This window comes from Spea bombifrons, chromosome 10 (assembly GCF_027358695.1).
Source record: "Spea bombifrons isolate aSpeBom1 chromosome 10, aSpeBom1.2.pri, whole genome shotgun sequence".
Taxonomy (NCBI): Eukaryota; Metazoa; Chordata; class Amphibia; order Anura; family Pelobatidae; genus Spea; species Spea bombifrons.
The window spans coordinates 35,067,279-35,088,777 of record NC_071096.1 but is presented as its reverse complement, the minus strand read 5'-3'; the positions used below and the strand labels follow the sequence as shown (position 1 = coordinate 35,088,777).

Here is a 21,499-nt window from a genome sequence, read left to right as displayed (position 1 = left end):
CAGCCAAACGTCAACAGTTCTACAATACTGGCCTCACTTACCTGCTGGAAACCGAAATAAGACAAAAGCAGAACACGCTGCCTAATTTGTAGCCAAGAGAGTCTCGAATCTTAAACCAGACGTTTGATGTGACAGAGGCACTTTGGTGTGAAGGCAAAAACAGACGCTGCTCCTTCTCTTTATGTAAAGGCTGAAAGCTATTCCTAATATTTAGATGACGGAATTGCTGAGTTATGGATTGCTAATATTTATACGACTGCCGAGGCTCGGTAGTGTTTACTTTAAAAACTCAGTCTGAAAAGTACCAAACTTTGAAAACAAAGCAGAAAAGGGTAACTCTACAACGCAAACAAATATCTCGCTTGGTATGGAATTTAAAATGTCGACCCCACTTCCCATGTACATCTCATTGAAGCTTAATACATCATCGCAGGAAATTGACTACTTATTCATCCTAAGGCCACTCGAAGGATCGCTATTAACGGCGCTGTTTAGCTAAACCGTTTGATACAACCAGCGCTGTGTCAGACAGGCATAACTTACCAATCTCGTTGGTGAACCTTTTTCAATTTCCAGAAGACCTTATTGTCTTAAGAGGCCAGCGCAGGTTCTTGAATTGGGCTGCCTGGTGTCGCTTCAACAGAATTCTGAAAGTCAGACAGATCTTCTGGAGAACCAACATGTTGTGAATGCAGAAAACCCTACCATGCTTCTCGGATAGCAGACCTGACTTCTACAACACGTGAAATACAACGTGCTAAGAATATTATCAACGCCCGGCATAGTCAGTCATGACCATATGATTTTCCCACTCCATTAGCTAAAATCTAAATTTGTCAGTATAAATCTGTTTCTCCGACTCGTGTGACCAACGTGAAAAGCTCCACAAAGATAATCCACTTAATTCTTTTCGATTGCATTTGATCTCCTACTGCTACACAGAGCTGGCCATTAGAATATCTAATTATCCGAAGAGGATGTTTACTTCTGGAGAGCCGTTTGTAAGGAGTGTCCCTATTTGGTTTGGCTTGATCTTCCAGCCAGGATAGATGATTTCTATTGGAAGCAGATGTTCTCTCAGTCACACCTTGGAACCCGTCCATTGTTGCTCTATGTGTATCCGCTGTCTTCTAGTGTTGCCTGTGATGAAATGAGGTTTGAATAGAGATACATTTGGTTATCCAGCTTTTCAGCTCTTTAGCTTTTGGTGTCAGTGTATCTTATTGCAGTTAAGTGAGCTAAGAACCTCCCCAACATACTTTTAGGTAACTAATGACGTGCATCGAAGGCTCACATTCGCAACAATGTTGGGTTGGTGTGCCACGGTGGTGGTTAAGGTTTTTTTTCCAAGGCAAAAGACCAACTAGAAGATAAATAATCCATTTTTTTAATTTGGTGTACAGCATAAAGTACTCCATATCCATACTGTTGGGAGCTTCCATCGATACCTTTATACATGTTACATGTGTATGGTTATTATTGTTTGACCAAGGGGACCATGTGTGTGAAGTATGTGGCTTTTTACCTAGGCTGGCCTTATAGCTCGAGTTTATCATTAATGCACATAAGTCTTATTTTCCATTTTATGAATATTATCACGGGCCTGGGTGTGATCATAGTGTTCACCCCACTACAGAACGATTCCAACCCTTGATCATTATGAGTAGGTCAAGTCTAGTACTATATTCCTTCATACAATACAGTTGAAATCTACCGAGAGATTTAGTATATTAACCTACCTAAGACAATCGATACCTTTAAACCAAACAATACCTTTAAACTTTGAGGGTTATTCGCACTATTTACATTAAAGTTGGTCACCAGTAAATTAACTTTCTACATGCTTTAAGCCACAGCAATATCCCTCAGACTGGGTATAAAAGGAATGCCCCGCTTGGCATAAAGCACATCTTTGTAACCCCTCTCTACATTCTCAAAGGGCCTACATCCAAATCTCTCTCCCATCCTATTTACAATCCTCACATCAGAAAAGTGTTTTTGTATTTAAGATGGTATGGTTTTGTTAAAGGATAGCACTGAATTTATATTTGCACGCCAATCTGAAGCACGTTTGGCAGCATTTACAATTTTAGAAGCCCATGAACACAAAACATTCAGTATATCTTTCTAAATCCTCTTTATTTTCCATCTGAGACTCAAAGACAAGAGATACACTTGTATCCAACTGTAAAATAACAGCATAGGAGTTCATGCTATGAATTCATGCTAAGAATACGGTTTATACATAATGTACACTGAACATTTATACAGAGAAAGGTGCAAACTTTTTTTTTCATAGAAAAAAGCCAAAACACAAACTGAAGGTTGAGGTAGCCAACACGATCGCTAACAAGTCAGTGAATGGGGTTAACTAAGATTATGAATATGCTGCCCTCCAGCTGTTGGACTACACCTCCCATGATGCCTTGCCAGCTAATCATGAGAGGTTTAGGTAAATATCAGGTTCCCTACATTTGATTTTACCTTTTTTACATTTTGCCAAAGGTTCTTGGCAGGCAGCCGATCACTGCCAGGTATGTAGCACTATAGGACATATATTTGGGGTCAATTACTGATTTGTAGCGATTATGCAGGGAGAAACGTTTTATGAGGACAACACATGAATCAAGAATATCACCATTAATGGACAGAAAATAAAGCCACTATGCAGTGGTGCACGTTAAGGTACAGCCTGCACCGCCACAGAGGTTACGTACAGTTAACATGAACTAAAGTGGAACAAAAGTTTAAAGCCGGATTTAGACAGTATATAGGGTACATATATTTACTGTATAACAGAGCACAGGGTATATTTTCTGAAAGTATCTGCCCAAGATATTCTCGCATCTATGTTTTCTGGATCACCTTGATTTATTTAATTTATCTATATGAATCTGACAACATTATTCACCTTCTCAGTGATCACGGCTTTGATTAAACTAGAGACACACTCGGTTCAGAAGATGATTTTGTGAATCAGTAAATGATCAGTAAAACTTCAGAAGCCACATGGCGTACAGTTGTCGATATTGCCAACCCAAAGCAGGAAACCATTTGATGCAACTTGGAATATTTTCAGGGCTATCAATTTACAGGGCTGTGAGTGTCTTTCATAGATATTTACTGACAATCCCTGTGCTTATAGTGAACCCATCACTTCAAAATGCGTAGATGGCAAGCCTGTCTTCAGCTAGGGCATAACATATTCATTGTGCTTTCCCCATCAGTTGGATAACATTTGTTACAGGCGAGAGGCTGGTGAGCATGCTCCCACCACGCAGTGTAAATAATCTCACACATTGCATTCTGGGATGACAAGGGGTGCATTATGGGAGCGAGCTTTCACATAAGTAGCTCATTCTCCGCTTTATATTGGTATGACACTGGGTGAGTTGGGTTCATCAAGAGTGGAAGAGTGCGAGCCAGCTCAAACCCATCCTTTTATTTACTATTTTGTTCATGTTGTCTGACTTGGCTTGCTAACTGCTATATAGATTGTAATCTATATATCTGTTAATCTTAGTAAGAACAATGTATAGCTTAGAGTTTTCCTATATTAAGGAAAAATATACTCCATCCACTAACAATACCACTAAGTGTGAGGTTGGCAAAAACCAACATTTTATGGGGACCTTAAAAATAGCACCAAAATCGGTACCTGCAATAATGGACATTTAAAAAAAAATATATATATATGTATAAGTGCTTAAAAAGCTATCCCCCGGTTATGTGTACTGCGTTATTTGCATCCCAAACATTTAACGGTTATAAGAGCTTTGTATGTATGTTGGAGAATATTTACAGGTGTAACAGAAAAGGATTTAGTGTGGCATAAACAAATACACTTTAGACAAATTTCCTATGTACATATAAAATAAAGAGGCAAATATCCTCTAGGTAATAAAATAAGGACATTATTGACCAACCAGCACTGCTGTGTATATAAAAAAAAATAAAATACAATACTTAAAAAGGCAATTATGTACAATACCTTGTGGGCCAGGTTCGGAAGTGTAAAATTGGACATTTCACAAACATGTGGCAATATGTCCTTCAAAACAATTGTGAAATATCGCCATCGGATGTATTATCTAAACTCTGGGTTAGTCAATAGCATGTTGAAATCAACCACATAATACATTTTTACACATTACCGCTCTTTCTATAAGTAAGGCTGATGGCAACATTTGCTCAGTTGTGTTAACTAGTTGTTCCGTTTCTGATCATCGGACTTGGAGGTGTGAACCAGATTCATTTTCCTTGAACTCACGTAGAGGGTAAAAAAATAAAAAATATACGGCCGACGAAGATGGCAGATGTTTTGAGATAAACCTTTCAAGTGGGTTTTTTTTGGGTGGGGGGGGGAATGTCTGTGACCTTAAAGTTCTAAGGATGCTGCTCACAGCGCTTCCATTCTGTCCATTAAATATATACCAGTTATTGTTTCACAGCAAAGATCCGGAACGCTTTACCCTCCTTACGATTTCTGACGCTAAAACAAGAAAAAAAAAGTTTATTACAAAACTATACATAAAGCGGACAAATTTAACAACTGTATGGTCTCTAAAGCTGTTCTGCGGTTAACCTATGTTAGACCATCATACAGTTAACATACAACCTTACATCTAACCACACAAAGTGATTGATCCAAGCCTGCACATCATGGTATTACAGTTTGCGTGAGGAGGGTTGCTTTATAAGACTTCCTCTTGCCTATTGAGAAATCCGCGGTTTTCTGGTTTTAAGAGAACAATTTAGATTGTTCTTTATGTAGTTTAGTGCAGGATGCTTCCGTGGGGTTTACCATCATACATATTTCACCACCCGTGGCATCATTATAGCTGTGGTAATAACATAGCCTTTCACTTAATGGCGCTACAAACTGTATGTAGCACTGTTATTGCATTTAAACTCTATAGGACCCGAGGACTGTCATTAATTGCGGTGTTTTGAGTACCTCTCCGAGTTTATTCCATTTTTGTTGGAGCCAAAGTAATGGTTCTTCTTGTCCACGGGCATCACGTCCACATAGCCTCCTGTTTCGTCTTTTATCGCTCCCGCGTGCACAGCGGTTTTACAGATACTTGAGGTCTGAAAAGTCAGAATATATTGACATAAGTACGGGTCTCTCCTCAAAGCCATTAATAAGTTGGCACAGACTAGAAATAACGCCTGCTGTTGTAACATTGGATTCGTAAATATTGTAGGTCACAGCTGGAAGGTTGGCGGATCTCACACCCGATTATAAGCGATGTTATGCACGGTCATCATATTGCTAAATCAAGGCGCTTTGACAGGCCACTATTGGTAACATCCAGACCCAAGGCTTCTGGTTTGGCGACTGTACAGCAGATGTTACAGCTAAAACAAATTTGACTGCCCGAGGAAACTAACCAGACAGCCAAGTGAAAAAGATAACATATTGCATTATCTGACGAGTTAAGCCGAACTTTCAAGCTCCAACAAGATACAATCTTTCGGAGAAGCGAGTTTCCCCTAGTCCAAGTTCCGGTTAAGCCGAGTTAACAGCACTACAAATCTCTTTACTGTTGTACATGTTGTATATTGGTCTTAAAATGCTGTTGCCAGCTATTCTCTGCACTTTCACATATCTGTTGGCGAACATTCTACATTTATTTGGCAAAAGGATTCCATTCCATACAAGGGAAGAACCAGAGAAAATAGCTTTATTAGGAAGATTGGGCCGAGGAACCCAACTTTGAAGCAGGTTAATCAGTAAATCTAAATTTGTCTCCTGAACTTTGTGTGCTGGGAACAAACCTTGTTTGCAAGACAGTTTTTCTCTTGGGCCATCCCATGATATATTTGTCATGTCCTACCTAAAATCAGGAGCTGAGGCTGCAGAGCAGGATTGGACAATGATACGCATTACTGCTAGAGATACACATGGTGCAGCAGTTTTCCTGCTTCTAGTTCTTTTATGGGTTCACAAGATGCGGATAAGTGGATTTAAATGGTGACTGACACCCTTACTTGCCACAAGGCATATGATTTTGAGATTCCTAGACTGTTATTCAGTACTCACTCTTCTCTCTTTTTGAGTTAGGTGTCCAAAACCTGGTGCATCCACACATAAATATGTAAACATTTCCTTTTGGAAATCCCATGACACATAGACGGGGATAACAACAAGGGGTATTTCAAAATAGTTGTTTTGTAGAACCCAATAATAAAACACATCATATGACCAAAACTCAGCATGTGACACAGATGCATGCCACATGTTCCTTTGTAAACATTTGGAGCAGGAAGACGTTTCAGTGAATCACTTGGGGGGGGGTCTGTATTTGTGGAAAATCACAGAGAAGTAGATAGTGGAGGTAGATAATATCCCAGGCTTTGGTTCATATCTCTGCCTGTTAAGGATATATTATAAAACCATGTAGCCAGCCAAAAAAACTAACAGACGCGCAGCTCATGTGAAAGCATACTCTAGTGTATTGAGACAATTCATATTTTATTGAAACCAGCTTAACATAGATTTCTACCCATATTTGTAGTCTGCTTTCTAGCGCGTATCGTGAACCTTTACGACACCCTTAACCTTTGAGAAGTTATTGCACACTAAAAAAACCATAAGATTAAAACTTACGTCTGCATAAATATTGTTGCCGATCACCGGGGCCCAGTATGAAGGCTCATTCTTACAGTGTGCTGGACAGTAAAACCTGAAATGAAAATAATATTAGCTGGTTATTTCCAATCCCCAAAAGCCTGCCAACAATGAAGTAAGAAAAAACCCTTCACTTGTCCAATGTTTTAATTTGCACCTGGAATGTGCATTTATATAGCGAGGAAAGGGAAGCCAGCTACTTAAATCTACATCTTGCAGAAGAGAGAAATCCTTCCACAATCCCTGAGTGTTTGAATAGATTCCCATTTCCTATAAATTTCCATTTCACAGCACATTCAAAGGGGAATTTTTTATGATGCAGCATGTCATCTAATTCAAACGAAATTGTCTTTCTGGAAGACAGAATGTAAATCGCTCCCCCCATCCCATTAAAGCGTCCGCAGGGATCTCTAGAGAACTTGCGGGGTCTTACCTGGGACAGTGTTTGGCTGGTTTTTCAAACTGGCAGATCTCTGCTACCGTTGAGTAACAATCAAGTGTTTGAACTGCAAATAAAATAAAGGCAAATACAATATTTAAAGAAAATTCAATAATAAAAACATACATTTCAGCCACAAAAATCCCCTAAATCACATTGCCCCAGCGTAGTAACTGACTCTTACTTACCAGACACTTTTGAGACCATGAAAGCATTGGAAGGCTTATATTTACTGCAAAGAAAGAAAACAGAATAAGGCATCAGCGGGACAGTTAGATACAGCTAGATTTATATAATTATCCATACGTCTGCACAATTATTTAACAGATCAAAATCTTTACCTTAACGACCCAACGCCATTCCTGGTAGATTTCACAAAATATTGGAACTTTCCTTTCCTTGTTATATCCACCAAGCCCCCATTGTTATCAATGACTCCGTAATGAAGGGCCGCGCGGCAGATACTGGACATCTGCGGGAATGAGGATAGTTTATTATATGCAGAAAACTAACATTCTTGGCACAAGGAGAAGACCGGTTATACAGAATGTTACAGAAATTCCTCTAGAAAAAGAACTTGTCTTACTTATCAATAAAGGACATGGCTTTCTACTCTAGTCCTCAGTTGGTATCTCCAGTTAAAATCCAATAGACAGATAACCACCTTTTCTTCATAAAGCAAGTCACGCCATTGCAAGGACGTGTAAGAATGGAATCTACTTACACTATCATAGAAGAGGGTTCCGATGACTTTGGCCTTTTTGTTTGCACAACCTGCAGGACACAAGTACCTAGGAAGAAAACATGTCACATTACGTCTGATAACTGAAAAAAATATTAGGATTGCAGAAATAAGAACATTGAAGAAAGCAAATACTGCTGCAGGACTCGGGAAAAGCCTTGGAACATCGGCGATACAATGAAAAGGAAAACCGTGAAATAGATTACGTCTAGTACCAACCCTACACGAAGGGACTTCAAGTTTGTTTTTCTATCTCGGCAACAAACCTAGCGAGTCTAAAACGTATACACGAGGACAGTATAGGTATTGTGCAGAGATCTCACTTCTCCGAGCTGTTCCATACGCTTCTCATGAGTCAGTGCGAAAGCTTTGATGACTAAACCTTCTTCTAACTCTGGCACGGCTCTGCTGTGGTAAATCTCCATGGTGATCCTAGCAGTACATTATCCAAAGTATCTATCAATCTTCTATGTGTTTAATAAAAACACAGGAGGTGAAAGCTACGCATTGCTCCCGGAGGATGATAAACAGTGCCTTTGGTCAACGGGCATTGTATAGCTCAATTATTTTTTGGGAAATCAATCAGTGAAATCATTTATTTAAACTATAGCTCTTGCCAACTAGGTGAGATGGAGAAGGCGGAATTATCCCTGTTTTCTACACAGTATATATTATATAATGTATAATAATTGCCTGTAGTTGCATTATATCGTTCTAAAATCAGTGTAATGTGGATCTATAGAATAAAGCCTTTTGCGCAAGAGACATGCAGCTCCCAGTCCAACATTCTTTAGCCTACTGAAAAATCGCTTTATTTTAAGTTAAACATATTTTTGGACAAATGTATAAACTTTGGGTAAAAGCTGAAGCTTACCTGTTGCAGGTGGACCCTTTGCATTTGTCTCTCATTTTTGTTTCACACTTGATCACTTGAGCTAGGAAAAGAAAGACACGAGGACCAGATCAGTATGTAAGCATAAACGTTACCAACCTGCGCAAGCCCCTAAAGTCAAGGTGACAGAGCAAAGAAATTATATTTTTAATATTTCAGAATGAGAATCAGTCCAAGGCGAATGGGAGAATCGGAGTAGATGCCACATTGCATGCAATTATGTGTTTACTCCTACTAGTCTTCCGCACAAACATTTAGTTTTTAGTATCCATCTGAATTAGAAAAAAGGAATTCTGCAGTTCCAAAATTTCAGCATAAGCAGGCTTTAGAACCTTGCTACAAGAAATTCTTACTCATGAGGTTTTCTGTGGATGGCTGTGTGGTTTTTGGCACCACTTTCGGTTTGTTGACTCTCTCTGGGACCCAAACATGTGTTTCCTCTGGGACGCGAGGAGCCTCAACTTCATTTGTTTCATCCGTCTCCAGTATTCCGCTGCGTTTGTCACCTGGAAGTCATGAATATAGAAAAAGAAGAGGGGTTTTCAGATCTCTGGACAATATTCATTCATTTTTGGAAACTAACCACCCTTCCGTCACCAAAGACTGCAGCAAGACTCTTAGGCTTAGAGACCTCTGTTCTCAATTCAAACCTGTAGTCATGACCCTCAGTTAACATTTTCTAATTGCTACCAGTTGAGCATAACTCCTCTAGTAAAAAGTACTAAACAAACTTACAAACCTAGACATCCAGATATTTAGAGAACAGAACACGGTGTATTTGTTTAAGTCGGATCACGTCTTTGGCATCTCGGTCCTGAACAGACTAATTTGGATCCAAAACTCATCAATAATAGAAGCTCTTATTGAGAACTGAATATTCTAAGAACATGCCGCCATGATTAAGTATACTCTCTAAGTAAATAAAGACAGGGCTCTGGTTTTTGTCTCAAAGGAACGAATTTAAATACAACGTTAACATTTAGCTTGCAGTTGGTGGGTATAACGAAATTATATTAAATAACCCTAAATTAAAGATTTTTAGTTTTTTTTCCCCCATGGGAAATTAAATTAGGTCATCTGTCCACAGTCCTACAGATCACTGCATATGGAACAGTTACTTTGGAAAATGAAAAACACCTTGAAATATTTTGGCAAGGCCTGGCAGGGGCCCTTAATAGAAATTGCAGGACGTAGCCACATGCCATGTGCAACATAATTCATTAACCGAGGAAGTTTTGAGACCGACTACAAACTACCAGTTTTAGTTTTAATGATTGGAATAATAAAAAAATCCTTCATTCTTGAACGAACATTCGATAACATGTTAAATATTTGGTTGCTGGGCAGCCCTTTATAGTTTCGATAATGCCTAGAGGAATTTTCTAAATTCTCTTTCTTGGCCTATTTTTTTATTTTTATGAATGATGGGACCGACGCTCAACTAATGGCTTTCACAGCTGATTAAACAATTTACTCCAAAATGTCATCACACCCATTCAGGGAAATGGGCATTAAAGTTGATTGGTCTTTACGAAATACACTATGGACAAGTGTTCCAGGTCTCTGTGGAAGGGGAATAGCAGTAGTTTATTCACACCTTCGCACTTCCACAGAGCAAAGGAGAGGAGTGTTTAAAGCAGACGACCTTCCCCGAAATCACAGACACATCATAATTTCCACTTATAGCTACAAGGCTCGCCAGACCAAATTCCCAGTTCAAAATTACATTTACTGTATACACCAAATATCACATCACGTGCCATATCTGGGACGTAGGGCACTGGATGAATATCTAGTAGATCATTTCTGAACATTTTCTAGCAAATATTCGCCAAAGTTAAATCAGGTAAGATTTTGTATGCCATTGCATAGTAGCCGATATCTCAAGACATTCCAATTAAATTCACTTTGCTAGACCGCTTTTCATCGATGGTGTACAGTTTTATTTATAGTTTTAGGTTCCAACATCAACAAAACACCGTCTGATTACTCTTTTTCACAAGAGCATCTACGGCATTTGAAAATTCTATATTTTTGTTTGATAAAAATATTAAATTGTTGTTAGATGAGAGAACTGGAATATAAAATTCTGCCACAAACGGCTTCTGTAAAATGATAGTGTTTCTCGTTATCCTGACCTTAATATGAAATTGGAAGAGAGTATTTTAGAATAAGAACGTCTTGTATGCTATGAGCCCGACTCTTCCAGCTTCACAGCTTGCCGAGACTGTGCGATCAAGTTTCTCTGTACAGTGTTAGTGTTAGGAGTAACACTATATTACCAACACGTTTCTCAGATAAAAACAGGTACATTCTGTACTGATGAAGGAATTACACGCCTACCTTTGTAGCAGAGATTGTTCTTGCAACTGCCACCGTAGCTTGGTGGACATTGCGAGCATGGTCTCCCATTCTTGTAAGGAGCTTCGCCGATCCAGTTACCCCTAGAGTAAAAGAAGAAGAAAAGTTTGACATGTCGGTCATAAACATTCTGTGTTTCCAGTATGCTCAAGCTAAGAAACTAAAAACCGTATGAATGCCCCTAGTGTGTGCCTGTGATGACAGCTTTCAGGACTGATGGGGAAAAACCAGTGATTTGCCTTTATGAATGAATAGTAGGACGCTTTGAAGCACAGAGAAATCCAAGAAGATGAAAAGCCAATAAGATTAACATTTTTTTTTACTACAAACGTATGATTTAAAACTGGGCTGAGGATTTTCATTCTTAGAAACAAAGTTCACTATTTCAGATTTGGCTACTGATATGTCCACAAAAGGACCTTTTTGTTGTTGAATATTCAAAGCCTATAATGTGCTCTTGCATATTAAATTTCTATCTATCCTATTTGTCTTTCCAGCAGAAACCAGGGTTAAATGTAAGGAGTTTCCTAATCCCCCAGGGTCATCAATGGACATTGCGGAGAGTGTGTTTAACTTCTCTTGTAATGAATGTTTCACTGACTCAAAGTTAGGAACCTTCCATCTAAATCTCAAAATGTGGTTTGGGACCAACCCAGAGCTTCATTCCCCCCTGCTTTTCCAGTAGTGTCCTTACTTTGGAGAGTAATTGCAAACCAGGTATACTGCATTCTCCCAAATCTCGCCCCAAACGTTCATCCTCTTGCAAACGTTCACTGCGCAGCCTACTTTGTTGGTGGTAGCCCAAACAATCTGGAACCAGATGGGAATAAAGCATAAAACAGGAATTAGCGTGCATTTTTCATGCTGGACCAGTAGGTGCCTTTCCAGTCTAATCAATGCATCAAGGTTAGCACTGTGGTTTAATCAGCTATCTCAAGGCTAGGATATAACATACCTGCGTATAATGAGTACACATAGGTCCAGAGCACCGTTCCGGGCAGTAGGGGTTACACTCGTGTGGATAAGGATAAGTATAGTCCTTAACTTCATCATACCAAGACTGGACATGGAAAGCAGGAGATCGGTATCTTGAACCACAAAAAAATACTATTACAAAGAGGGACAAGAAGTTCTCCGAGGTTGATGCTAATTCTGGTTGAAAGATGACCATAGAAAACATTGTCTGTAGCTCTACAGCTGCTCATAAGCTTTTATTAAAAGAGATTAAGCAGACCAATGGAAATTTTTACACTCCGACTCATACGTTCTGTGGCAGAGCCTGGTTGATCGACGACATTGTGGCCTCCAGAGCCTTGGAGGAGCGCTGCCCAGCTCTAGTACAATTCTGAATTCTTATGTTTCCAGTTACAGTCATAGCAGTGTTCTAAAAAAGATGGCTTACCTTCCCCAGTGCACAGCCAGATTTTGTCCAATTGACATGAGTAAACTGGCTGGCCCATGCTCCCAGATGCATTCCTGGGCCCAGGCCTCAGATGATTTTTCCAGCTCATCATCCCAAGTCTACAGAGAAAAACAATGTTATTTACCGCTCGTCCATGCGCTGCGATCAAACTATAAAATGAAACCAAACCGAGCCCCTTAAGAACAGCCAATCCCTACGCATACAGATAAATGCTTGTGGTGGCACGTGGCCTGTTCCCCTAATCAACTTTTTAAAACTGCAAAACAGATGTTATTTGCACTGAAAGATTAGGGAAGCAGCACAAAGTCTATTCTGCAGGGGGTAAGCGTGATGTCTGACCTGCAAAGGATTTCAGTTGAACTTGTAGGCATGAAAGATTAATACAAGTCATCCACAGGGGCACTTTTGGTGTAATTGTGCATCTTGAGTTTAATCCGTCTTAACAGAGACCACTTTTATAGCCCACCCGCTGGTTTCTCATCTGACTTCCATTAAGGAGGGTGAGTGAGGCCATGTGCGAAATGTAAGTGCTGTAAGGGCTTGCACGTGGTCCTGGGGCAGATGTAGACGAGGTGCACATGTAAGCATTATCAATGCAGAGACATGGCAATTCTAGGTAAAAATTTGTATTTTAATAAAGTCCTTATTTAAAAATAAACACGCGAAGATTAGCACTGGGTTTTACCAGCTTGATCAAGTCATCTTCTAAGATGTCACCAGCGTAAAAGGAGGGCACATCGTTCCCGACCTCTGTTCCTGACCTAACTTCGAAGGTTTTTGAAAATTTGCATTTAAGAACTCTTTTTTTGTCCAGAATCCACACACATCACCATCTCCAGACTGGACTTCATGGCAAGTTAACCCTCAGATGTGTATGAAGCACATGGCAGCTGAAGGTCCTGACTTTTATAAATCCATGAATAATGTATATATTGAGAATTTTAACATCCCCATGCTGGAGACTGAATATAATTTAAGGGAGGGAGGGTTATTTATGTTGGCAGAGACTTTGTTGCACGTTGATTGCCCTCAATTGACTGCAAACCTAAATTAAGTAGTAGATGGACTTGGGCATTGTACCACCTAGACGCCACTCCGGACTCTCCTAAAATGCTCTCTCTCGTAAAGTCACTTGAGGTCACTCAGGAGGATCGTGAAATCAGGTCCCGAGGCTGTACTTTTTGATGGCAAACATTCTGGGTCTGTCTGCCAGCTCCATCCTCTCCCTGTACTTTTCCATAATCCCAGAATTGAGTTCTCTTTTTCATATATTCTACCTTTGCAGCCGGAATTGTTACCTGCTATTAACCGCCTACAGTTTCTAACCATATCTTCGTTGCACCTTTAACCCTTGCACTAAAGAAAAGCTTTTCCATCATTCTTGACCAGAACCATCAGAATAAAAAAAAAACATTTTTTTCAAGAGATTCTATTCCAGAGCAAGGAATTCTGTTTTTAATGGTGTATGAACATTTGCCAATCTTACTAGCAGACTTGCACCGTGAAGGAATCCCCTTATATTAATGCCTGCAGCCTTTGTAAAAGTTTGCTTTCCCGTCAGGTATAAGAGCTGGACCAAATATTTACATTCTGTCATTACATTAACTCCCTTTAAATAATCAGCAAATTGCTCTGCTTCAGACTAGCCAAATTTCAAGGAAAAGCTTAGATTATGTGCATATGTTTCGCACAGGCATATAGACAAATATGATGTCATAGCCTACATAGCCATGTCACAGTGTGCAATATTCCCAACTAGTATTTGAACGGTTTCCGAGCTATTTATCGAGCTGATGTGGTCTGATAACGCAGCCTTATATTTAACTCACGCAGCACGCTATACAGAGGCATCAAACAGCATTTAGCATGCTTATATTTAGAACATACACCAGGCAGCAATAGTATTTACATATGAATAAATACAAGCCATTATGCTCATTCCAAATTACACCTTTTTAAGGCATCTATTTTTTTCCTGAATAGAATATAAAACCCTTTCATTTTGACAAAATCCCCTATAAAACCACGAGAAAAGCACATTCAGCAAAGTCAAATATAAAACATTACCCATCAATCCTCCGAGTAAACACAAGTGAACACTGTGTAATTTCGGCAGTTTTATATCCCCGGCCAACCCAAATATTCTGTGCTTTCTTGTTCTGTCTGTGAGTTCTTCCTCCAAACCTGGCCCCATCCTAAACTCTCTAAAAGCCAGGGATAGGGGGAAAGTTAAACCCTCTGTTACCAGAATAGATCTGTTTAGCATTTAGGAGAAGAGCCTCTTTCAATGGATCTCTGCTGTCAAGAACATGAACAGCTTCAAAAACAGCTGTCCTAGTAAGGAACGGAGGGTGGTCAGAGGATCTGATTAACTCTCGAGGCCTTCCTGTCCCTTCAATAAAATCATCAGATGGGTTTGTTTTTTAGATTAGTTTTGTTCGTACATAGTTTAGCTGTTACGAGGTCCAGTTCTAAATAGGGTCTACATCAAACTCAATGCATAGCTTAAGCCATGGCACTTTAGAGCAGTTGAGGCTCTAAAGAACTGGAGGCATTGAGATGCTGATGGATAGAGATGGGGCCTACTGGGATAATGGTTCTGCACTTCTTTAGAAAGCAAAAAGTAAATATGGGACCTGCTGGAAGCCACCTATTACTGCTTTTGGAGCAGATTTGGGACACTGCTATGTTTTGAGGAATCTACATGTTAACAGTCAATGTTTTCGGTTTACAACCTTATGATTCCAGGCAAAATCACTCAACAGCGATTGTTACATACTCTCCCAATTTCTGTTTCTGAGGTCATAGGCCACCTTCATCAGGACGCCAAAAAACATCAAACCGGAGAAATATAATTCACATCTGCTTCTAATCGGACCCCAGCCATGCCTGCACAGCAGCTACATGCAAACCTAATCTATTTGCTAACAGCTTCTCTATAGTGAAGCTAAATTAAATCCGAGCATCATTCAGAAAACGCCTAATGAGAAAGTATTTAAAGCCAAATGCACACACTCATACGGTGACTGTCTGTTAATGTTTGGGGTGAATGAATAAGCTTGCAGACCACCCCGTACCTTCTGGAGGGCAGCTCAGAATATACAGTAAAGAGGCTCCCATGTATCAACTGGTCAACAACAAAGGAGGCGTTTCTAATACATGTTAGAGGACACTATCTTACTAATGGAAGTGAAAACAAAAAGACGGAACTTGAAATGTGAGCCATTGGTACCTGTTGGTACTAAAAGCGATTCTACGGACTCACCATGTACTCCATATTGGATGCAGAAGGATGAACTTGTCCTCTGAGCTTATTGTGAAGTTGCAGTATCTCCTCTTTGTCAGATCTAGAAATGGCTCTCCTGCTTCTGGAGTGAGGCACCTCTGTATATTTACTCAGAAGCTTCTCCAAGGAGGTAGAATTGGGTAAGAATATGCAGTGGTAATGGTCCACCAGACAAAAAAGAACCCCAAGCGGCAAGATCCAAGTCAGGGCAGAAGACATGGTCAGGACGAATCCAATGGAAGTCGAGTAGGAATGAAGTAGATTTCGGGGTGGTTTTCAATGCAGTTCAATTCCTGTTAAAATAAAAAGGAAAAAACTACTGTTTTGATATTTCTCAGTGTTATAATCAACAGGCATGGGGAAACGTCACTAAGGCTTCCGAGTCCGTGCATTCTGCCATAAGTAAAAACATTAGAACAAGACAAAAAAAATAATTTTCTTTTTTTCCCCCATTATAATACATGGTGAAAACGCAAGTATCCAAAAGTTGTAGATTTAATGTAACATTATCACAATTTTCTTTAAAAAAACCTCTCCAAACCGCATGACGTACAGGGATGTTCTAGCCGAAAAATTCTTAATACACAAAAACAGTGGTTTAACGCTGGCCAGATTCTTGACGGATTACTCATCCCTGGGATAAGCAGAGTCTAGAAGGTAATGGTATCACCTCACTGTCCCATCTGGCTGGGAATGCAGTATATACCTGCAAAAGAATAGGATATAAAAGATGAGGGGGGTTTAACCCTCTCAGAACCAGAGATTACTTGGATTTACAATCTCTCCCTGTAGAATACCGGGTTCACTATCTGAATTGATAAAACCTCTTGGTACTAGTAGTCTGTTTATTGAAATTGGCCTATGAGTCGATACTATAACCAGTTATTTGTGTGTCTGATGTGAAATTCGCCTTCTGCTGTCATTTTGGGGGTTGGTCTGCTTTAACCTATTTGGTGCCAGACCACTTTCCGGCCCAGAAAAGGGTTAAACTGTCTTCCTCCCCCTATCACCATTTGTAAGTCTTTTTCCAGCCAGCTGGTGTACTATCAATTTCTCAGAATTCATTGCTTCCATCCCTGGTTATAAATATGTAAACATTGTGTTTTCCCATAAGACTGACACGGGAAATATTTAAAGAATTGCAGTCGTCTGAGAAGCCACTCTATTTAACCACTTGGTTCCCGTTTTCATTCTGCTCTGGAAGCCTGTAGATGTACTGCTCATTTACCAAAGCACATGCTTCCAGATGTTTGCCCCTTGCATCACAAATAATCTAACTGCCACCAAAGACAATGCAACTCTTGCCCCAAAACGTTTGTCCTGGCAGTAAACCAGTGCCAACACCAGCCAGAAGCAATGCTGCTATACATGGCGCACACAGCCATGTCTTCCAGCGAACTGCCAACCAATGAACGCTTGCACAACAAATCCTTCAACCAGAAGTAGGTGACTGGGCCGTGTTTAGTGCCAGTCACACGCATGAGACCTGCTACCGGTTGCAGGCTATTCTTCTGCACACTCGAAGTTCTTGAACCCATCTGAAGTTTACCTGCCAGTTCACTAAACATCTCCCCTAATACATGCATGAGTATGCTGGGCATTCCACCGCACACCCCTCTCCGTCTGCATCTGATTGGACAACATGCACTGCAATCGCCGAACGCACCACAGAAAAATGCCCAAATACACAGTTTGTCTCTATTAAGTGGAACCATAGAAGCCAATGAATGGTACTTATTACAAGCATTGAATGATATGTATTATGGAATGTCAGAATGCATAGGTATCAGGTTTTTGGCAGCCGTACTAGGTACAGTCCAACCCTAGATGTTGGTTTGCATTGGTACATTATGCTGCAGTTAAAGAGTTAACACGTAAGTCAGGCTATTCCCAAGGTTTACAAAAATCTTGAGTCAGGACAAAATATTTGGCACGTTCTGAATGTAACGTTAAATAAAATTTATGCTGCATAATGTGGTTTTGTTTCCATGACTACTTTGAGAACAAAAAAATCAAGCATATGTTTAATGGGGGGGGGGGTTGGCCAGTGATCATAATATGAATCATAAGCACCCCCATGCTCTAATAAATGTATTTATCAGCAGAGAATGCAGAATCATCATCTATACAGAGTTCTGAAAGGTCTAGCCAAAACGTCCACGGAAGGCTATTTTAAAACATCTCTACATTGCAGGAAGCCATGAAATTTAATTAAGATCTAACCTTACAGCAGCACACCGTTCCAAATTATCGCAGCAATTTTTAGGCATATTTTAAGAGCTCCTTCTCAGAATGTGGCTAGTAAATCATTCTTTGACAGAAAAGTTTGGGACTTCAGTAAGGAGCAGCAAACAGTTAACACAGAAGGCATCTCATTTTCTGCACGGTGGAAAGTATATCTACAGCCAAACTGAATAAACTTTAGATCGACACAGTGATTCTGGATTCTCAACCATTTCTGTCAGCTAAAAATCATTAAACGTAAAAAGTATAAAGCGATGAAGCCTCAAGATAAGCAATGGAAAGATTAAGCAGAAACAAGGTACAAAAATAATGTTTACCCCTTCATATCGGTAGGTCACTTTAACATCAAAGTTTGCTTAGACCAAAACAAAAATTATAACTGCAGACACTACTAAAGATAGACGTTTCCTTCAACTGTTCTCAGAACGTGCCAGCATTACTTCTCATGGAAAGAAACAAATACTCATCTGTACTTCAAAGTGTTCGGAAAAGTCTTACTAATATTTTGTAGTTTGTCGACGCTTAGAACGGAGTTGTATTTTGTTTTCTATGACAGCCTCATTCCTATCTTAATATAATTGATATTTCATAGTTTAAGGTGGGTGCAGAAAAGCACCCCCGTGTTCCAAACAGTTAATGTGCTTACCTTTTGCACCCCGGATTTTGGTTGCTGTATGTCCCGGCAGGTGAGACGGATTCGCTTTGTGTAAGTGGACTTCTCAGGTAGTTAAGCGACTGCAGAGAAGAGTCATGAGATGGTTTCAAGGATTTCTCTTCTGAGCAGGTTCTCTGGAAGCCCTCCTATTTATACCGTGTCAGAGCTGCAGAAGAGAGGACGCTTGATCACATCCTGGAAGTCAGTGTTCTTGGCAATTTTCCTCTCACTGACGAAATTAAGAACGAGTGTCATCAAATATCTTCAATTTTTTTTTCCTATTTCTCTTGAGGCGGCAAGATAGCATCAGTTCCAAGTAAATATTACCTAAGCAAGGCTGGGGTTACAGGATAATAGTTAAAGGCAAGATGCCTGCAGGATTTAAGAAGCTTGCCTCCTGTAAGTGCACGGAGTGCAGTGCCATACAGAAGAGGTATTTAAAGTTTCTAAACACCACCCCTGACTTTAAACACATGTGCATTTTGTTCGCTACGAAGCTTCCCTTCGCTGAAAAGGGCTCCGACATGCAATTATACGTTACAGACAGTTTAACTTCATCCAAACACAAAGGTTAAAAAGACTGAAAAAACGAAGCCTAATCTGCACTGTGCATCTCGCATGCATTTACAGCATCTGGGAACATGATGGCAGACTAAGAAGAATGCATTTAATAGGAAAAACATGTATTTATGTATATTATATACACATATATATACAGAAAAATCCTTAAAGCACATAAAAATATTGAATTGAACAATTGTTATGTAATGTGTTATATAACTGCTATTCTCTGGCTCACGGTTAAACAGCCAAAGTCAAGGAAAATTAAATAGCCTAGTGGATTTTTAATCCAGATCTGGAATAATTCTATTTTTTATTTTGTCCTTCGACTACCAGGAGTCGCTTTCTGGCTGTTGTGTATCTTACCACTGCCACTGATCCAAGGAGCTTGTGTTGAGCTGGAGTTTATTTACCACCAAAGTTAATTCAAAAAGGGAAAAGAATGGTCAAACAGTTTAAACAGATGAGTCAACCATTTCATTTCAATAAATTGTATATAGCATGTAGACCCAAGGTACATTGCAATTTGAAGACTTACTGATCCGAGGGAAAGCATTCCAGACTGAGGCTGGTCTTGTAACCAAACGTCTGCAATTCAATTTTCTTGTACTGTTACAACTGAAAAGGTTCCACAATTTAAGAAGACACTAGTTTGCAGACATGTCTAAGTGCTAGACGGCGAGTCTTTGGCAAGTGGAGCAGTGACCGGTTACCTCACTGCCATCGACGGTGAGCAAAAACTAATTTAGTCTTCTATAAAAGCAACTCCACATCGAGAAGCATAACCAGCATTATCTGCCATTGTCCAATAAATGAAAGCAAAAATCACACAATACAAATCACACGTTATCAATATAAAGTTTGCCGCTGCGTGCCTTTACATAGTTTACATAGAAAATGTGAACATTAGATCACAAGTTTCCATTCATATCTTCAGCATGCTTGAACCATCACCGAGGCTTAAAATTATTTTGTCCGTCTTTTGATGTCCAAAGTTCATGTGATAATCATTTGTAAACATCTAGCATGGACTGGAAACGTTTATTGGTTAGATGACTATTAAAACATTGTAAGTGTTCTCCGCGGATGAAAGGATAATGGTTGGACAGATTTTTTTTTATTTTTTCTTGATAATGTAAACTGGTTATTTTCCATTCCTGGCCAACTCTCTGTATTTATAGGTACAATATAAAAAAAAACCTACAATTTTTCCATCCATTTTGGTTGTGGCTTTCAGGGATGGCTCGTACAGACATCCATTACAGCTTCATGGATGATAAGAAATGGTTTAGTGGACACCTTTAAATCTTTGAGGGAAGGAAAGGTGATTAAATGAAGTTCTTACGTTTTGGTCCATTTTTTTCAATTAGTTTGCAGTTTTGTACAGTTTTAGGGTTTCCAAATTTACATGCAAACAGATAACATGGCATGGGATTAAGAGGCAACATGGATTCCCCCAGATGTAAATACCAGGATAAAGAAGATGGAGGCATCTTTATCTGACCAAGCTTAAGAGCCTTTTTGCTGATGAACCAAGCTCGAACCCATAGCAAGCTAAAGCAGCTGGAGTAGGAAAATGTATCTTCAATATCTTGTACACAAATATGAGAAAAACAGTATCCTTGAAGAAAAGGAGGGTGTTTTTGATTACCAGAGCATTATGGATCCACAACAGCCAAAGAGATACCTGTTGGCTACAGATTCATCTCCAGCCAGCGTTGGCGTCCGGGAACGGAGACAGCATTCATATTGGAACCATATGGCTCTGCTGTGTCAAACGCGCCACACATTGCATTTGTCCAGGATTTAAATTTACTACAGATTTAGGTTTCAACAATATGATAAAATATCAGAATACAAAAGTTAAACAGTTCCAATAACTTTATTATCTTCCAAAGCGACTTACCGGTGAGTTTAGATAGATACTCCACTACAGAATGTAGGAATCCGCAATGATATCTAGAAAGACGCACCAATGGATGTACAATTATAAAGATGCATTTAGAATGTACAAGATTCCTCTTTGAGCACGCTGGCCCTTCTAAAGGCCGCTCAAAGCAGTTACCAAAACCAAAATAATGCATTTTCTTAAAAAATGATACAAAATACTAAAGTGATACGTAGATAAATTCTTTGGACGTTTGTAAGTGCTTGTTAAATGGTAAGTCAGAATATGTCTAGACACATACAGCGCTCCCATAGTGGCGCAAACGGGTTGGCAGTTGGACAACTGCATGTTCTGTTCTGTATCATAGGCACTCC

General features: G+C 39.6%; 1 protein-coding gene across 1 annotated transcript; it reads right to left on the bottom strand.

Moving 5' to 3' along the window:
* Positions 1-4,286: 4,286 nt before the first annotated feature.
* On the bottom strand, positions 4,287-19,198 carry CRISPLD2 (cysteine rich secretory protein LCCL domain containing 2). The gene is made up of 15 exons (XM_053449522.1): positions 18,668-19,198; positions 15,757-16,070; positions 12,471-12,589; positions 12,024-12,156; positions 11,763-11,878; positions 11,051-11,151; positions 9,061-9,213; positions 8,690-8,750; positions 7,798-7,864; positions 7,415-7,545; positions 7,262-7,305; positions 7,068-7,140; positions 6,614-6,689; positions 4,958-5,091; positions 4,287-4,492 (listed from the first exon to the last, which is right to left on the bottom strand). The coding sequence occupies exons 2-15, from the start codon at positions 15,994-15,996 to the stop codon at positions 4,438-4,440; spliced, it is 1,503 nt and encodes a 500-aa protein (XP_053305497.1). The 5' UTR covers positions 15,997-16,070; positions 18,668-19,198; the 3' UTR covers positions 4,287-4,437.
* Positions 19,199-21,499: the final 2,301 nt, after the last annotated feature.